The 18,870-nt window shown below is 39.7% G+C and overlaps 1 protein-coding gene across 2 annotated transcripts in view; it reads left to right on the plus strand.

Moving 5' to 3' along the window:
- mypn (myopalladin) overlaps positions 1 to 17,486 on the plus strand; it is a 58,001-nt gene extending 40,515 nt beyond the window's left edge. Inside the window, exons 13-21 of one of the 2 annotated variants that reach the window (XM_057848092.1) lie at positions 1,352 to 1,432; positions 2,172 to 2,393; positions 5,099 to 5,248; positions 5,322 to 5,401; positions 5,857 to 5,983; positions 6,064 to 6,271; positions 6,338 to 6,503; positions 11,132 to 11,265; positions 11,353 to 17,486. In XM_057848092.1, the coding sequence (XP_057704075.1) occupies positions 1,352 to 1,432; positions 2,172 to 2,393; positions 5,099 to 5,248; positions 5,322 to 5,401; positions 5,857 to 5,983; positions 6,064 to 6,271; positions 6,338 to 6,503; positions 11,132 to 11,265; positions 11,353 to 11,531 (1,347 nt within the window). In that variant the 3' untranslated portion in view covers positions 11,532 to 17,486. The remainder of the gene's footprint in view (positions 1 to 1,351; positions 1,433 to 2,171; positions 2,394 to 5,098; positions 5,249 to 5,321; positions 5,402 to 5,856; positions 5,984 to 6,063; positions 6,272 to 6,337; positions 6,504 to 11,131; positions 11,266 to 11,352) is intronic. The other variant, XM_057848093.1, reaches the window with a different exon arrangement.
- Positions 17,487 to 18,870: the final 1,384 nt, after the last annotated feature.

Below are 18,870 nucleotides of genomic sequence, written 5' to 3' on the forward strand. Positions count from 1 at the left end.
GTATCAAGTGTTTTATTGTTAAAATGCATGTCGTTTTGAACATAAGTCTACAGCTTTACAATTTGTCAAAATCATAGGCGTAGTTTGACTTTTTTGGTGGTGGTGGGGGGGGGGGGGGGCAAAACATGTTGATGACCCCAAAATGCAGTGTCAGCAATAAAATGCTCATACATACAGGCATCCCAGCTGTGTGGTTGCGTGCGGTGTTTGAGTACGTGCGGTTTTCTGTCTTACCTAGTGGAGAAGTAGACACTACATCCTTTTAAACTGAATATTCCAGCAAGGAAAATTTATAATGCTACATTAAAAATGAGTATTTTTTGTTTCACATCATTTTTTGGGGGGAATTTTAAAACAGGCAGCTTAAGGCAGCTATGCTTTTGGCCAAGATTGTCTTCCATTAAATATGATACGCCCGGTGGTGGCTCTGTTGTACAATTAACATCTTTAGTGGGGCAAACTGAAACTCACCATTTTGGCGGTGCTCTCCAGCATTTCATGGTCCACATCTTCAATCCTTGGTCCTCGCTCAGTAATTGTTGTCGCTTTTGAAAGCTTAGGTTTGAAAAAAATTATGTATATCCATCTTGCATCTTCTGTCCTCAGGTGGTTTTGGTTAAGCAAAGCAAATGACCGTCTTCAGGTGCTAGTCACATGATCTGTTCGAAAAATAATTTTAACCCTCTATATACATTTTTTTTGTTCATTTCATTCATTTGTGTTGTTTTGTTTCTTTTATAGACAACATTTTACCGGCAAAGTCATAATTTTAAATTCATATATAGGAAAGTCAATTACATGCAATGACATTTTATCCCATGCCATGCCCCTCCCGGCCCCCCCTTAATCTCCGCAAACTGAAAAACTGTATATTTAGTGAGGACAGAACACCATATTAATAAAGTAAAGTTAAAAAAAACAACAAAAAAAACGACTGGAGACAAAATTGTGGAAGAGACTCTGGCCTCGTAAAGTCGAAATCACGTGTAACTCGGGGACTACCTGTATTGTGTTTGATTACCATGGCAACCAAATGCATACACTTTTTGTTCATATTTGGTAGGTTGATACAACTAAAAGAAACAAAAATTTGTTTGGATTATTTGTGAAAAAACATGGAAACAGACATTTTTATGTTTCTCTGATCGTGAATTACTTGCAGAATTACCCATTCCTTTTGACTTGGATTTAACAACCCCCCCCCCCCCCCCCCCCCATTTACGACCATTAGTCCATTTGTCCACGTACTGTAACATTGCACGTGTATAACATTCATTAGCCTGTCGGTGCGCTTCTCTATCGGTTTGTGTGTCTTTGTGGGTGTTCATCATCCATCCCTATCCTCTCATAGAAGCGGAATAATGAGGGGAAAGCAGCGAGCAGACCCCTTGTCGGACCAAACATTCCAGCTACTGTCATTAACTATGATGAGGTACAAGGATCATCTCATTGCAAACACTGATTGGGGAAGCTAACATGATGATATTTCATACAATACCATGACAGTCATGTTTGGAAACAATTTCTCATGCAATAGAATGGTTTGTCCAAAATTCTCACTGATATCCAATCCCATTTAATTATCTACTGACTAAAATATAACCTGCACGGAAAAATCAACTCCCTAATGCTCATGACTCACTGTTGGTATTGTTCAAAATTCACTCATTTCTCATTTATAGCTTATGTTCTTAACACACGACCACTTATCCATTCAAATAACCTGAGTTTTTTTTTTTTTTTTTTTTTTTTTCTTCACTTGAATTTTTTTCAGTCAGAGCTCTTCAGGTATACTCAACAAAATATAAATATTTCAAATTGTAATGATATGCCAAATGTATTTCATTGATGTTCTCTGTTTTACCCTCTCATCATTTTTTTATCCATGAGCATTTTTTTGCTTGATAGCAGGCAGTGTCTCAATAAGACACTACAGCATGTTCCTAATGCATTGGTATTAAGTCATGACATTTTTTTTCCCAAATAATATAAGTTTTGACTTCAATACCACTGCTGCTAAATGCTGTATCAAAACAAGACGCGCACGTTTATGACGTCTGCTTAATGCAAAAAACTTTCAGAGCCTGTGTGCATTAGGTTTCCTGCAAGTCAAAAGACAAAAGTTCCATGAATTCAGTTTTCTTTCATGTCGTGCATTTTCTTTCTTCTAGGAGTACAAAATTTCCAATTTTGAGCAAAGGTTAATGAGTGAGATCGAGTTCCGCTTGGAGCGAACCCCAGTGGAGGAATCGGACGATGATGTTCAACACGACGACGTCCCCTCGGGCAAATGCATCGCGCCCCTCTTTGATAAGAAACTCAAGAATTTTAAAGCCATGGAGGGTGTGCCTGTTACCTTCTCCTGTAAAGTTGTTGGAATTCCTGTTCCAAAGGTGAGACGACAAGTTGTACAAAAGAGCTCTTTTGCAATATTCACTAACTGGCAGTTTTGAAATTTTCATGGTAGGTGCTTGCCCACTCTAAAAAAATCTAAAAATCACAGTGTATGATTTTTTTAACAATTTATTTTTATATTATACTGCTGCAAATATTATTTGAACACCTGAAGGAAATCAATGTTAATATTTGGTAGAGTAGCCTATGATTACAATTACAGAGGTTAAACGTAACTTTTCACCAGGTTTGCACAGACTGCAGCAGGGATTTTGCACCACTGCTCCACACAGATCTTATCTAGATCAATCAGGCTTCTGGGCTGTCACTGAGAAACATGGAGTTTGAGATTCCTCCAAAGATTTTCTATTGGGGTTAGGTCTGTGTTAGGTTTTGTGCTTGTTTTCTCCTAGTGTGACTTGTCCCTGTGATTGCCCATTGCTTTCACCTGTGTGTGTTCTCCCACTGTATCCTGCAATCTGCATCCACCTGTGTTACCCAGCTGTTCCTCGTTGTCTCGTTACCCCTTGTCTGCGTGTGTGTATATAAAGACCCAGTTTCTTGTCACTCCTTGTTGCGTCATTGTCAATGTCAGTGTCTGCGTCAAAGTTGAAGTCTTGTCCAAGCCCTCGTGTATTAGTCCCTCCGGTAAAGTAAGTTTTGTTTGAACCTTGCCTTTTTGATCCCCAGTCCTTTTGTTTGTACTTTGTGCCTTTGGTTAGTTATAATTAAAACGTTTTTTTGAGTTCCCTGCCTTGCTGCCTTTTTTTGTTTCCCTGCATTTGGGTCCACACCACCTGCCTGCCCGCTCATTCCTGACAGTCTGGAGACTGGCTAGGTCCCTCCAGAACCTTAGTATGCTTTTTATGAAGCCACTCCTTGGTTATTCTGGCCGTCTGCTTCGGGCCACTGTCATGTTGGAAGACCCAAGTGCTCTAACTGAGGGAAGGAGGTTATTCCCCCAAATCTCACAATACATGGCCCTGATCATCCTCTCCTTGGAAGTCCCGGGGGTTTTTTGGGCTGTAAAGAAATACCAGAAAGGCATCAAATGACACCAATACCAAACTGACTACTAGGCTTTGTCAAACAATAGACTATTCAAACAAGCAATCAAGCATCCTAGGTGTGAAGGGGGGTTTCACTCTGGATAGCTACAATTAGCATCTTGAATATTTGCAAATCCAGAGTTGTTAACTCCTGGACTAGTGTAAATAAATGATGAGAGGGTCATGTAACATGAAACTACGACTAGCATCCAGAACTGTAGCTGAACCAGACAGTCTACATTTTTAGAAAATTGAGCGTTATAACATTTGGGACAAATCCCATTAAGCACCTTTACTTTGTCTTGACAAGTTCAACATTCAGTTGTCAAGGTTCCCAGTTATGTTGAAGCACACAATGACCAAAGAACTTTCCACTGCACCTCAAACAGCTGTTTTGTCACAGCAAACACAAGCTTCATTATACAGTGCATACAGCAGGCAAACTACAGCTTTTGGAATATGTAAAAAGGTTGTCCGCCCGACTGCCTGCCTACACGGTCCACTGTCCAACAAAGCCAAGGCAACCCTGCCCTGCAAACACTCAAGATGCTAATTGGAGCAATCCAACCCTGTGGTTATGCGAGTGTGAATGGGAATGACTAATGAGGACATCAGTGCTCACAAAAGATATGCTGATTAGGGTCAGATGACCCTTCTCTAGTTACAAAAGTAATTTGAATCAACTGATCCACCCTTGGTAGTTCTAATGTTAATACAGTGGAGTCATCTAGTTCCAATGGCAGAAAAACACCCCCAAAGTATGATTCTACCACCTTCATGCTTCACAGTAGGGATGGTGTTCTTAGGATGGTACTCATCATTCTTTTTCCTCCAAACATTATGAGTAGAATTAAGACTAGAAAGTTCAATTTTGATCTCATATGACCAAATGACTTTCTCCAATGACTCATATGGATCATTCAAATAGTCATTGGAAAAGGGCCTGGACATGTGCGGGTTTAAGCAGGGAAACATTCCGTGCAATGCATGATTTTAAACCATGACGTTTTGTAGTATTACGAACATTAACCTTAGAAATGGTGGTCCCAGCTCCTCTCAGGTCATTGACCAGCTCCTATTGTGTAGTTCTTGGCTGATTCCTCACCATTCTTAGGATCACTCAGTCCCTACGAGGTAGATCTTGCATGGAGCCCAAGTCCGAGGGCGATTGGCAGTCATGTTTAGGTTCTTCAATTTTCTAATAATTGCTCCAACGGTTGATCTTAAAGTTGCTTGGCAATTGCCCCGTAACCCTTTCCAGCCTTGTAGAGGTCTACAATTCCGCCTCTGGTGTCTTTGGATAGCTTTTTGGTCTTGACCATGTTAGTAATTAGAGTCTTCCTGATTTTATGGGGTAGACAGGTGTTTATGTGCAGCTAATCGCCTCAAACAGCTCCACCTCCACTCCACTTATTCGTTTGACTTTTTAAAGACGACTGAGAGAGGCTCACAATTCTAGCTAATAGACAGATGTTCAAATATTTGCAGCAGTATGAGAACAAATACATTATTAAAAAATCATACACTGTGATTTCTGATTTTTTTTTTAGATTGTCTCAGAGTGGACAAGCACCTACCATAAAAACCCGCCAATCATTTCTAAGTGGGAGAACTTACAAAATCATTGTATGTACTCATTGTACGTATGTCATCAGGTGTACTGGTTCAAGGATGGGAAGCAGATCTTACGGAAGAACACACATTATCAGAAGATAAGGGAGGGCGATGGCACATGCTCTTTACACATACAATCTACAACAGCTGATGATGATGGAAACTACACAATCATGGCAGCAAATCCACAGGTAACACCTTGCATAAATCTTCCTCTTAATGTCCTTTTGTTCAAATTTGGACTCACCATTTGAAAATCAACAGGGACGAATGAGCTGTTCGGGTCATCTGATAATTCAAACAGGACCACCCCGACATAGACTGATCCCAATTAGCTGTCAGAGGTAAGCAAAATATAAAAAATGTAATGGTGCTATCCACAAAAAATTTTAGCTTGTTTTTTTTAACCCTTTATATGAAGGAAACTATTGCGCATTTTTGCCTTGTTCTCGTCTCCTCAGACGAAAACTGGCATCCATCTCATTACGTTTTACTCTCCCAAAACATGTTTTTAGCTCGTTATCATCTCAACATCGTCATTAAAAAAACGTTCGTTGACAAAAGATTTTCTTTATCGTCGTCGTTGACGAAAACAACACTGCATGAAATTGAAATAAAAAGAAAACTAAGTAATATAAGATTGGCCTCTCCTAGTCAAGGTGGATTGGATGTCTAGTGCCATTAATGGCAGCCAATGGGTTAAATGAGTGCCCTTTAAAGGGTTATGCACCTTAAATGGATTTGAAACCAAAATATAAGTTTTTTTTTTCTTTCCTTTTCCTAAAAATCTATATTTTAGGGTACGAACTCGCGTGCAGGAAGTCGAGGGAGAGCAAACCCAGGAAACTTTTTTCCAGCCTCACTTCGCCCAGGCTCCAGGAGACATGCTGGCACATGAAGGGAGAGTGTGCAGACTAGACTGTAAGGTAGGGACCATGTTTGAAGCCTCACTTTCACACAATATTTACAAATTCCACCATGAAAACATTCCCCGTTTGTCTTTTAGGTGAGTGGTCTGCCTAACCCGGAGCTCATGTGGCTGGTCAATGGTAGGCCCATCTATCCAGATCTTTACCACAAGATGCTCGTACGGGAAAACGGCATCCACTCTTTGGTCATTGACCCCCTGACACAGAAAGATGCTGGCACATACACTTGTATTGCGAGCAACAAAGCAGGGCAGAGCTCCTTCAGTCTAGAACTTAAAGTTGTGGGTGAGCAAAGTTCTAAAGTTTTATGACGATTTCATGAAGTTTGTTACAAGTTTCTTTTCCTTTCAGAGAAAGAAATGAAACAAGCTCCTCAATTCGTGGAGAAGTTGCAGAACATGGGAATTCCTGAGGGGAGCCCCGTCAGGTTGGAGTGTCGGGTGGTGGGCATGCCCCACCCAGTTATATTTTGGAAGAAAGACAACGACACCATTCCCAAAATGCAGAGCAGAATGAGGTCAGTGAGACTGCCAAAGAAAATTCATGAACGTTCTTGCAATCTACACACAGGAACACATTTAAAGTTCCAGTAATAGAAAAAAAAAGGCTTCTAAATTTGAATTTCGGAATTTCAGCGGCTACATTTACATGTGGCCAATAACAGAGGTGGGTAGTAACGCGTTACACGTACTCCGTTTCATTTACTTGAGAAATGTTTTGAGAAAAATTTACTTCTAAGAGTAGTTTTACTAATTTACTATACTTTTTACTTGGTAGATTTGTGAAGAAAAAACGCTACTCTAACTCTGCTAAGAGTATAGACGTGCCTTGTACATTACCGGGGTAGCGCTACCGATTTCACCAATGAAACGTCGCAATAATCATATGACTCCATTACACCAATCATACGCAAGCTTGCCGTTCTAGCTTCACACCAGCCTATTCAATCATGTTGTATCTTTGAAGCACCGTAAAAAATTAAGTATTTGATACAGAGCGTTGCCCTCAACATGACTCGAAAGCGCGGCTTTTAACCTCTCTCGCAGTTTTTATTTGGCACCGATTGACCACGGGAAACCAGGCATATGATCCTTTTCATTTGAAAATAGTAATTATGAAGGAACGCTTCACTGTTCAAACTATTTTCTCCACCAGAGGGTAGTCATGCTCTTTGGACGAATAATGCTTCATTTATTTATTTATTTTTTCTCCCATCAAAATTCAATTTTTTTTTTGTGTGTGTATTTCTTTGGCTTAATGTGGTTATGTAATGGGTATTGTGCAAAATATATGCAGTTACTCACAATGTTACTAATTACTTGAGTATTCGTTTGACCTAATAATTTTTTGAGTACATTTTTTGGAGGACTACTTTTACTTGAGTAATATTATTTGGAAGTAATGCTATTTTTACCTGAGTAAAAGTTTTGGCTACTCTACCCACCTCTGGCCAATACCCTTTTGTAATTGAGTTCATGGCAGTAAGCTAGTTACGCAAGGCTATGTAAATACGTTCAAAAACAGCAAAAACAGAGTTTTCTTGGTCTAAATACGGTTGCGAAGTGAGGAGGAAACTCATTAGTGTAGTGAAATGATGCATTTGTGTCCAATTAATGACAACTTTGCAGCATATTCAATATAACAGTATATTCTGAATGTTTTGAAAACCCGAATACCGACCTTAACCCAAATATTGGCTGACATATAAACGGAGCTTATGTCCTACTAGCAAATATTTTCCCATTCCTGTCATCCTCTGTAAAAGAAACTGATGATATATTCTTTTTTTTTTTTTTTTAAACCTTCAAAATCATCTGCGTCTACTTGGAAAAAACAATGATCACCTTTTTGCACTGTAAAAACTAAATACATTGGTTGAAATTGAAACTTGAAAGTTTTTCCATCAAGACTGGGAAAAAAAGCCAGTGGAATTGTTTTACGTGATAATTCAAGATTTAAGATTGTTCTTTTTTACAGTGTACTTATTTTCTGTCACGTTACGGACAAAAACAGTAAAGGCCAAATTATACCGTATAGGATGGAATGGAAACGGACTGGCTACGGCGCTATACAGTATCTTGCTGGACCCGAACCGCAAATGCGTCCGGTATAACTTGGCCTTAATAAGTGCCTGTGACACCATAAAAAAAAATTAAATAGCATTAGGTGAATTAAAATCATATTTTGAGACGATTCGACTATATACAAAAATTTGGCGAAGCGCAGATGACGAGAAATAAGTCTTTGAATCTGCCGTTTAGCCACGCCTGTCATTATAGCGCTCTAGCGCCTCCAGCTGGGTGATGATGTCAGCAGAGTAACGATTTCAGCCGATTTAGAATTTAGCCCATTGAGGGCGAAGATTCAGGACGGGCAAAATGCGACAGAGAGCAGCAAAATGTCGTTATTGTTTTGATCGCTCCACTACAATATTTTTGCATGATACTATTTTTATCTACCTATTTTTCCCCAATTGCTAAATAAATTGTATGGTCATGACAAATAACTGTCTTGTGCTAAATAGAATGTAAAATATTAAAACTACATTTATTCAAAATTACGGCATCATGGTCAAAACTGCTGACTTATAAAACCACCCGAACTGTATTTTATGCCATCGGAGTTAGTGCGGCTTTTGTCATTCCCCTGCCCCAGCTATGAGACGAGAAAGAGCTTAAACAAAACAGGAGGCGTGACAGCAAGGCGACATGCTTTCCCGAACCGAGCTGCTTTTCCAAGTCTTATTCTCACCTTTCGAAAACGAAAAATCACACAAAACTACCCCGACTCATGTCACACACAGCAGCGGGGTTGATTGTTTTTACCGATCGGTCAGCCCCCGGCGGCGAGCAAGTTACAGCTCGTCGTTCTGATGCAGCTCCGGCGGGCAGGCAGAGAGGGGAGAAAGGGGAATGAACGCCGAAAATAGTCGACGTCAGAGCGGGGGGGCTGCTTGAGCGCAAACCGAGGATAGTGGTCTATTGGCGGCAACACGAAGAGGACCGAGGGGGTGGAAGTGACCATGGTGTGTGACAAGCCACCAGTTGTCGGCCGAGTGGCCTTCTCGGTGGACAGGGAGCATTGTCACCCACAAAATGCAAGCCACCTACTTTTTAAAATGTGTGCCATGATCCCAGTATTTGACATTTATAAAACACGTTGCTTACTCACTTCCACGTCGGTCCAATGGTCCCACAGTTGTCGGAAAACCCAAAAAGGCTCACATGCCTCTTCCTGGTGCAGCAACAAAAGCCTGCAGCACGTTGGGCTGGCGTGATGTGAAAGGTAAACGAAATAATCCGCAAAATCAACTGAATCTGCAGTCGTTCTGCATACTATAGTTTTGGCTGTATACTGAAGATGATTAGCCCGCTGACGTCACATTGGCATTCTTCGTCAATCCAGGAAGTCACTCATTTTCGGTTTTGGGAATCACGCCGTTATAAATAACGCCGTTACATAACGGTGTTATTTTTTCAGTAACAGGGTAATTTAACTAATTATTTTTTCCGCCGTTACCGTTACTGACGTTCAAAAGTGGTGCGTTACTTACTTTGAATAAATTGAAGAAACTACCAGCCGTAGCTAGTCTGATCTGCTCTGTTTATTTGTCATTCAAGACTTGGGGGTGCGTTCAGTTTCATGTCAATGAAAATTGTAAACACACATAGCCTACCTTTGCATGAACGATGGAGTTGCCGTTTGATACGGTCATAATGTGCAGGTCCTGCACCCATCCGCAGCAAAACTGTTCGTAGCTTTGTAGCAATTTCGCTGATGAGTTTAGTAACATACACCAAACAATAAATACAGCAGTGTCCATTTTGCGTAATTGTGGAAGCCCGTCGACATCTTTACTCCATTTGTCTTCGGCTTGCTCGTAAGGGTCAACATTGTTCACATCCTTAAATTTGATCACATACTGTATCTGTTCTTCTCCTTTGTAACGAGTTTGTCTCTTTATCGAACTGGCAAGTTAAAGTTTAATGTCCCGCGAACCAGACCTGCTTCCAATATGGCTGCGCTGTTGTCAAATCTCACGTGATCCCCCATTCTGTGACGTAAACGCTCGAGTCTAATAGCGCACGTACTTCAGAGCCGGTTGTTTATATGTGAATTATCTCGCCCTATGTTTGTATATGTGTATTTGTTGTTAATAATTTTTTTTTTTTTTTTAAACAAACTTCAAAGCCGGTGTTTTCACACACAAACCGGAACAGCGCGTGCGGCAAACACACACACGCAAAACAGATGCAGACGGATATGATGGCAGAGCATTCAAAGGAAAATTTGTCCTTTACGAGGTGGAGATATAAACACTATTTCAAGTTGGTCGAAATTAAAGGAAACAACGTGCATGTAAAGTGTAATTTATGTCACTTTGGGCAAAGCTTTTGTCGACATCTGTGGTAAGCAATTCAAATCTGTTTATTTTTGTGGCACTTCAAGTGCAGGATAAATTTGTTGCTGGTGAGGTGCAATAAATATTACAAGGTTCTATAAATCGTCTGTTCTTCTCTATTCAACTGACTCGAATACTGCTCAGAAAATTTCAAACTCTTTTACATACAACAACTTCTTTTTAAAGTAACGGAAATAGTTACTTTCCCTGGTAACTAGTTACTTTTACTATAGAGTAATTCAGTTACTAACTCAGTTACTTTTTGGAAGAAGTAGTGAGTAACTATAACTAATTACTTTTTTAAAGTAACGTGCCCAACACTGCTCATTTTCATGGCGAAGGATTTTGAAAAATTAAATTAATATATCAATCGCTTCCACACACATCCAAGCGGTCCATTTCATTCAGGAGCATAAAATACTGCATGTAATATGAAATAAACATGCTTTTTTGTGTCACAGGCACTTTAACTCAATCAGAATCAGTTTGTATCCATTTCAAATGTCATTTTTTCTCCTGATCCACTAATTGTTTTTTTTTGTTTGTTTGTTTGTTTGTTTTAAATCCAAAAGATCAACTGATCATTTACACAGTTGTTGGTTAACTTGCAGCCCTCCTTTAATTACTTAGTTAAATCTCTGTTCTGTATTGAATTAAGCATGCAAATTAAAGAGGGAAAATATAACACCAGAATTTTTTTTTTTTTTTTTTTTTTTTAATTGTGAACTTTGCTTGTGCTCCAGCATGCAACAGGATGCCACAGGATACGTATGCCTCCTTATCCAGCCAACCACCAAAGAGGATGCTGGCTGGTATACAGTGTCAGCCAAAAACGAGGCTGGGATTGCGGCCTGCACCTGCAGGCTTGACATCTATGGTACGAAAATGAGCAGTGCCTAGATAAGCTGTCAGCCGCTTTACTGAAGAATATACAATACATGTCACCATGTATTATGACCTTCAGCACAGTGGCATCAGAGCGTGCCGGCGCCCATGAAGAAGACGCCTCGCGCGGGCAGCCGCTACGCAGCTCTTACAGGCCAAGGGCTCGACATGAAATCGCTCTTCTCCCCATCGGAGAGCAGCCCCTTCCTTTTCTCCAGCTCACCTTCTGAGGCCGCGCTGGAGAGCGACGAGCTGTGAGGAAGGAGAATGTTTACCTGCCACGAGTTAGAAGTGAGACACTGATAGGGAAATGATTGTGCAACTCGGTAGCACAGTGTCACCATTCCGGTTTACGTAGGTCATATCGAGAGTGTTTCACTTATAGGAAAAATCAAAACGATCAGTCTTGCAAAGTCTTAGCTCATGAGCCATCTTTGGAGGTGAATTTTGCTCTCCAACAAGTTTGAATAATTAGCATTTATTTGTGCTTTGTTTTTTAAAATCGTTTAGTATTCAGTTCGTATATTATTAAAAATACTTTTCTCAAAGTTGTAGTCCCCTTGGAAATAATACAAAGCCATATTTATATTTATAATTTATACTAGCATCGAATGTACATGAACGCTAAGCTAGGCTAATTTATTTTAAGTGGTTAATTTAACATTGGATTGTTTCGACACAAATCCATTATTTATGTAAATCTATGACACCTTTTTGCACCATGTGTATGCATGTTGATGGTAACAGTTTTAGTTCACAGTTATGTTGTATTTTGCTAGCAGCTGAGAGTGGGGATGCTAATGTGAGAAGTGAGAACAGTTACAGTAAAAATTGTGTTGTAGGACAACGAGAGGAATTTGAAGCAATCCCAAAGGTCAGAATGATTGCATTTAAAGCAACACTAGGTAACTTTTCAACCTTTATAAAATATTTTCATAACATTTGAGATGATATGTCGACTGACAACTAGTTGAATGACACCTCTTTTACATCTTGAGGGGGGTCTATATTGCTTTCACTTAGCATTAATTAACTTTGAGGAGAGTGGCAGGAACCCTGCCACACAAAATAAACTACAAATGTAGTTTATGCTTTACAGCATACATCACTTCCCTCTTTTTCCATTCATTATAGACCCTACTCACATGACGTCACAACCACGCCTCCGCGCCATATTGTCCGTCAGCTCGTCGGGTTTAAGCATTACCGCTACGTAAATTCCTCCTATTATGGCATGTTTTTCTGCTCGTTAACATTAATAATCAAAATGGTGAAGGCGTGTGTGGCGGTTGGTTGCAGTAACAGAGAAGATAGACGGAGAGACTTGAAGGTTTACCGTATTCCGAGAGACCCGGAGAGGAGAGCGAGATGGACTGCTGCAATTCGACGAGAAAACTGGGCACCAAACGATCACCACAGATTATGTAGTAGTCATTTTATATCTGGTAAGATGCATTTAATATATATTTAGAGGGTTTTGGGCTGACAACCACAATTAAGATCATTGCGAGGCTAATCGGCGACAACATAGTTTCAAATTCAAGATGTTTATTTCTTCCGCCATCATTATTTTTTTAATAATATTTAGCTGGTACCAAGTGAAAGAAGCTGGCCTCGTCTACGGATGATCAGTTAAACAGGTGTGTCCAAACTTTTTGCAAAGGGGGCCAGATTTGGTGTGGTAAAAATGTGGGGGGCTACCTTGGCTTATTTACGTAGAACAATATATTTAAACACATTTTAGCAAGCCCTTCTGTGTCTCACATTTGCTTTATTATAATTTTTTTAAATTCATAATTTCAACAATCACGCCTTTGTGGCTGCTCTTTCGACACTCGGGCTCTTACGAAATACTGCTGCTGTGAAATTAAACTAGCTTCAAGTTGCTATAATTTCTCGCTGCGTATCTTCCTTGTAATGTCGTACATGTCAGCGTGTCTTGTTTGCTAATATCGCGTCACATCGAACTCTTTGAAAACAGCAACTGTCTCTTTGCAAATGAGGCAGACACAGTTGTTGCGTATTTTATTGAAAAAATAGTCCAATATCCACCTATCCTTGATGCGTCGGCCATCGCAGTCAACTTTTTTTTTTTTTTTTTTTTTTTTTTTTTTTTTGATTGTCGCCATTTTAGAAAATTGGAAGTAAAGGGTCACACGCGATAATGTTGCTTAGAGTGCTGCTCTTAAAGTTTCTCAAAGTTTCGTGAGAATAGGCTGAGTTTCTGTGGACAAGATAGTTGAAGATATCAGTGTAGCAGATGTAAGGCAGAGACGGCGAGGACAGCGGGTCGAAAAATATCGATTTAGGCATCAAATATGGATCTGGCGAATGGATAGACTGAAGCTTTTCCACATAACGCCTTTTCTACAACGCATCCAATGAGTTTACAGCGTCTGAAAGCACCGGGGCTTCCATGAATTGCACTATAAATTGCACGACAAATTGAAACCATTGAGAATACGGATAAACAATGACGGACAATATGTCGGCCGGATACAGCGACACGTCATTCTGTGACGTTGGTGAGTAGGGTCTATAAAGACAGAAGTAGGGTTGGGCATCGATGGGATCCAGGACTAACACTCCGGTTCTCCCGCAACCGTTCGAATTGTTGTATTTCAATTCCAAGTTTCAATGCCCTGACCACCGACCAGAAGAAAATAGCTGCCGCAAACTACGTAGAAGAAGCCACGTGAAGACTAGCTCCGTTATGAGCAAATCAAATGAAGTGGCTAATTTAGCTTAGCACAAAAATGTGTTGCTTCGCTTCACATAAATGACAAAGTAAGAGAATAAACACACCGAAATGATATCAGACCCTCTGTTAAAACGTGCAAATGTACAGATTTTGTTTTATCATGGGTTCCCAACGATGTGTAGTGCAGAGGTGTGTAGCGTTTGTACACCACAAGGATTCTTTTCCAACTGATGTTCTTTTTGCCTGCTGCTTCCAGTAAGTCACCACTAGAGGGAGCTAAGCGTACATAGCAAAACCAAAGAAAAACTGTAGAGTCCGGAGTTACAATATTGACACCTATGGACAGATGAACAATATATCAGTTTAGAAAGAAATCAAACTTAAAAAGTAATCAACTTAGCCTGACAAGATGTCAGCCCTTAACTAACCTGTAGAAATACCACCTAAAACAAACGATGTAAAACAATGAATGCTTGCCGCATAAGACATTCTAAAACATAGGCAAAAGAATACCATATTGGCCCAAATATAAGACAGTGTTTTTTGCATTGAAATAAGACTGAAAAAGTGGGAGTCGTCTTATATTCGGGGTCTAGACATTATACCCATTCACGACGCTAGATGGCGCCAGGTATCATTGACGCGAATGCTGAACTTGAGGAGTAATGTTCTGTCTTGACAGATCTCAACTACTCTCATGTTTAACCAGTTTGCATTATTTTATTGCAATGTTTTTCCTTATTCAGATTTGTTTTAAAGACTACGGTTACAGTTAGACCTCACTTTGATGGTTAATGCAGTTATTGCAATTTTGTTGTTTTATCACAATAGATTGGTTTATTTACATTTCAAAAACCAGAAGCCATTCATTTACGAATGTGATTGCACTTTAGTTTACATATTTAAATGTTCAGATATTAAGATTTGAATGAGGCAAAATAACATGCCTCTTCTCTCAAATATATTGTTATAATCATTTGTTTCAGATGTATTTTCTTCATAAAAATGTATTTGGTGTTCAAAAAGTCTTTTTTCAAACTTGAGTCTTGAAAAAGAAGGGGTCGTCTTATAATCAGGGCTGTCTTATATTCGGGTCAATACGGTATGTGTAAATGTTTTCTCCGTGAGCTTTTGGAAAAAATAAACATCTTTGTGAAAGTGCACTCCTGTGGAAAGAAACTTCATCATATTTAGGTTCAAAGACTGATATTTATATACAAGTTAAAAATAGCCCTGTGAGAAATTCATAGCAAAGTTAATAGCGTACTGCACGTAACACTTCACCTTTGCTCATTGATATGCATGACGTTAGCGACTGTTGCTAGGGGGGTCAAACTTGCGTTTATCCCTCATGCTAAATGCATGTAAATAGTGTATGAACCAGATGTTTACTGAGGTAAACCTACCAATTCTACCAATGTCCCTGGTGCCAAATTCACTGGTAAAGATGTGGAAGTAGACTTTGTTCAGTTAAAGGGGGCTTGAGTGTCGAGGGCTGAAAAAGTCGGGAAAAAGAGCCGACCTGATCCAGAGGTAGCTTTTTTATCGACACCTTTTTCTGGTGTGCATTGCCTTACGCCACTGACAATGACATTCTCCTGTTTTAACAAGCTATCCTTTACCACCATATGCCCTGTCTATATTATATTATATTCTCTGGTTGTCACATGTCTCTGACCGTTCTAGGGGGGGTAATTTAAATTGCTATTTTTGTTAAGCGTTCGCAAATGCTACTCAGTGACAGCCAACGAACACTTTTCATTTTTTCATTAATAACAAATCTTAATTCTATTAATTTATTTATCCTTCCCCCTTACGAAAGTTGTTTCTTTACAACAGAAAAGTTAACAACAGTGGCAGTCAAATACCATTTTATTTTTTTCAGGTCATTCATTGTCAGACAGAAGCAGCATGGCAAACCGCCTCGCTAAAAAATAAGTAAAAAATAACAAAATGGCTTACCTCTTCGGGGCAGGATTGTCGATCTATAGGACCATGGCCCCCAACAAAATGTTTACTGCTTATGAAGGTGAATGGCTTCACCTTGTTGGCGTTAAACTGGTCTTTTGGATGTCCGCACAAGTCGATCCATTGTTCACATTTTTTCTTCTGAGTTTTTGGCTGAAAACAAGCAGGACTAGCATGGGTTGTATGCGAGCGCGCTTCTATGTTTACCACCTTCTGGTTTACGCTGCCTTGCGGTCTAAAAATAGCATTCGTGCGGTACGCTATTGAAAATTCATATATTTTAAAAAATAATCGAGAAGAAATAAATATACACAATGACTTTTTTTTTTACCCTGCCTATTAAAAGAATCGAGAATCGTTTTGGAACCGGAATCGAAACCGTTCAAATTCAAACGATGCACAACCCTAAGTCGATGCGTACAGTTTCGCGTGAATTCTGCAAAGATGGCAGAGCAACAAGAGACAAAAAGTTTTGTCTGAGGAGGGGAAAAAAGTGAGGCTACCAGGATATACACAATCAACATTGGCCCGGCTTTCAATTGCCGGCGAGACGCCCCTCCCCTCAACCGAACTCGTCAGTAGGTGGGGTGGGCCACAGGTTGCTAACCGTCATATCCTATTGTTTAGCCAAAACTGGATTCATTACCTTATTGCTATTCATCCTTCACATAGCCGCTGGAACAGAAATGTTGTTTTCATCCATCTGCAGGCGACCAGGAGATTGATTTTTGATTGATTGATGATTTCACGATTTTTACTGCGGGTGTGCGCTGGTCCTCATGGGAAACGCAGCTTTTCTTAAGGCAAAACACTACTGATTTTGTCCACCGGCGCCGCTAAAATCAACCAAAACTGAAAAGTTACATAGTGTTGCTTTAATAGAATTTAGTTATATTTTAAGTGAGTGTGAAAATATATTGATGGAGGTTTAAAAGCTATTCTAATGTTGCACACTGTAAAATAGTTTTATCTTCAGAATAAAATTATGAATTCCAGTGAGTGAGGTTCACTATTTTTTCTCAATCTGCACTACACTGCATCCCATTAAAACACGAGCAAGCTAATGTATATTAGCTCCTTTAGAGCAGGAGCGTGGGGTCATTGAAATTTCGTCTGATTTTTCTGAGCTTTGTTTTGACTGTGCTTATTGTTTTGAGTTCAAAACAAATAAGAGATCCCAGGAGCCAATTAAGCATAGCTAATCAGTCCAATTAGAGTAGAAGAAGGTTCAAATAGGCATAAAATTACATTCACCTTCCTTGACCCAATTAGACTGTGAGACTCATTTGACCAGCTGCCAGACTGGGTTGCGAGCTGGCTGTTGCAAATTCATAAATGTATAATGGGAATATACGAGTATTTTTTTTTTTTATTATTACTGGTACGTGTGGGAAGAATAATTCTTTTATTATTCATCTTCACAAAGGTATACAAACGACTTTCCAAAATAAAAGGCTGAACGGCAGCAAGTCAAATCAATATGAGAACAATTATGGCTTCCATGACGAGTTTGCGGAAAGATGCTGATTTTGCAATAATCTGATGATGGGATTTATTAAAGCACATCCTTCGTTACACTTTCACCAAGACTACAACATACGCTTTGTGCGTTAATCTCTATTTCTCCATAAGGGGATCTGCCTTGAATGCGGTATGAGTTTCTGTCAGGGCTGACGGGTCACTCCCCTGTTGTGACATATGGCTTTTGACAACAGGCCGCAGCTTAGTTTTAGGTGCTCAAACAAGCCAATCATAAAACGGGTTAGGGGGAAGAAAAAGGGTGGACGACACGGAAGGGCAGGGCCTCATCTCAGACGAGGTCCTCAGACAAGACAAGCAGCAGCTGGCAAACTACATCAATCTGTAATCAATGAACCAACTGGTAGATGGGATTATCTGCCTAATTGCACAGCTAACCAGTCCATCCCAAAATGACCAGACAGCATCAGCTTGTGTCCATGACCCAATAGCAGAGACAGCCATTATACTCGGCCTGTACAGTGATTAATCATTCATAACCTGCCTCAACAATTTACAAACTCGGAAGCTACAGACAAGAATAAGTCCGCAATTAATTAATTCGTCCTGAAAATTAAATCGTGCTCTGAGGATTGATGCTTACACATTCCTGGAATATAACTGCCAAATTTCATTTAGATCCGTCCATAAATATTGGAGGAGTAGCCATTTTAGTTAGTGTCCTCACCAAGAAGAATAAGAACAAAGTGAATGATCTTGAGCCTTCCCTCCAGGTGATTTAAAAACTTAGGTAGTCCCTGGGTTACGAACGAGTTTCTTTGTCTGGTGACGTAAACCGGAATTAACCCTTTAAGTACTCCAAAATAACGATCCAAAAAGTCCCAAAGTACTGTATTTTGTTAAATGATGGAGGATACACTGCCCTCTGGTTGTAGCGTTGGATCTGGCTAAACTGTTGCCTTATGACTGAGGAGCAGACTCTTGTCTGACATGGGTAAAGGACAGCTGCGCTCTGGTTTGGCCCACAAGAGGCTGTAAGTTGTTTCAGCTATAATATACAGTGATATGAAAAAGTATCTGACCCTTTTGGACACACACATTTTAACAATAAAGCACTTGGCACAAAACAAATGGAGTTCAAATGTCTATCCACTCTGATCAATATGTAAATTTAGTGGATTAAATTAGCCTAATTTCCCTAACAAAAGTCCGCTAACTTAAATGCTACGAATGCTAACATATTTACAATTCTCGTAGCAAATAGCTCACACGTAACTCCACAAACTGTCGCTCTAAATTTAATTACAAATGTATACACAAACATACAGTGGTATGAAAAAGTATCTGAACCTTTTGGAATTTCTCACATTTCTGCATAAAATCACCAACAAATGTGATCTGATCTTTGACAAAATCACTCAGATGAAAAAAATGTATGCTCAAACTAAA

The sequence above is a fragment of the Corythoichthys intestinalis genome, chromosome 10 (genome assembly GCF_030265065.1).
Source record: "Corythoichthys intestinalis isolate RoL2023-P3 chromosome 10, ASM3026506v1, whole genome shotgun sequence".
NCBI classification, from domain to species: domain Eukaryota; kingdom Metazoa; phylum Chordata; class Actinopteri; order Syngnathiformes; family Syngnathidae; genus Corythoichthys; species Corythoichthys intestinalis.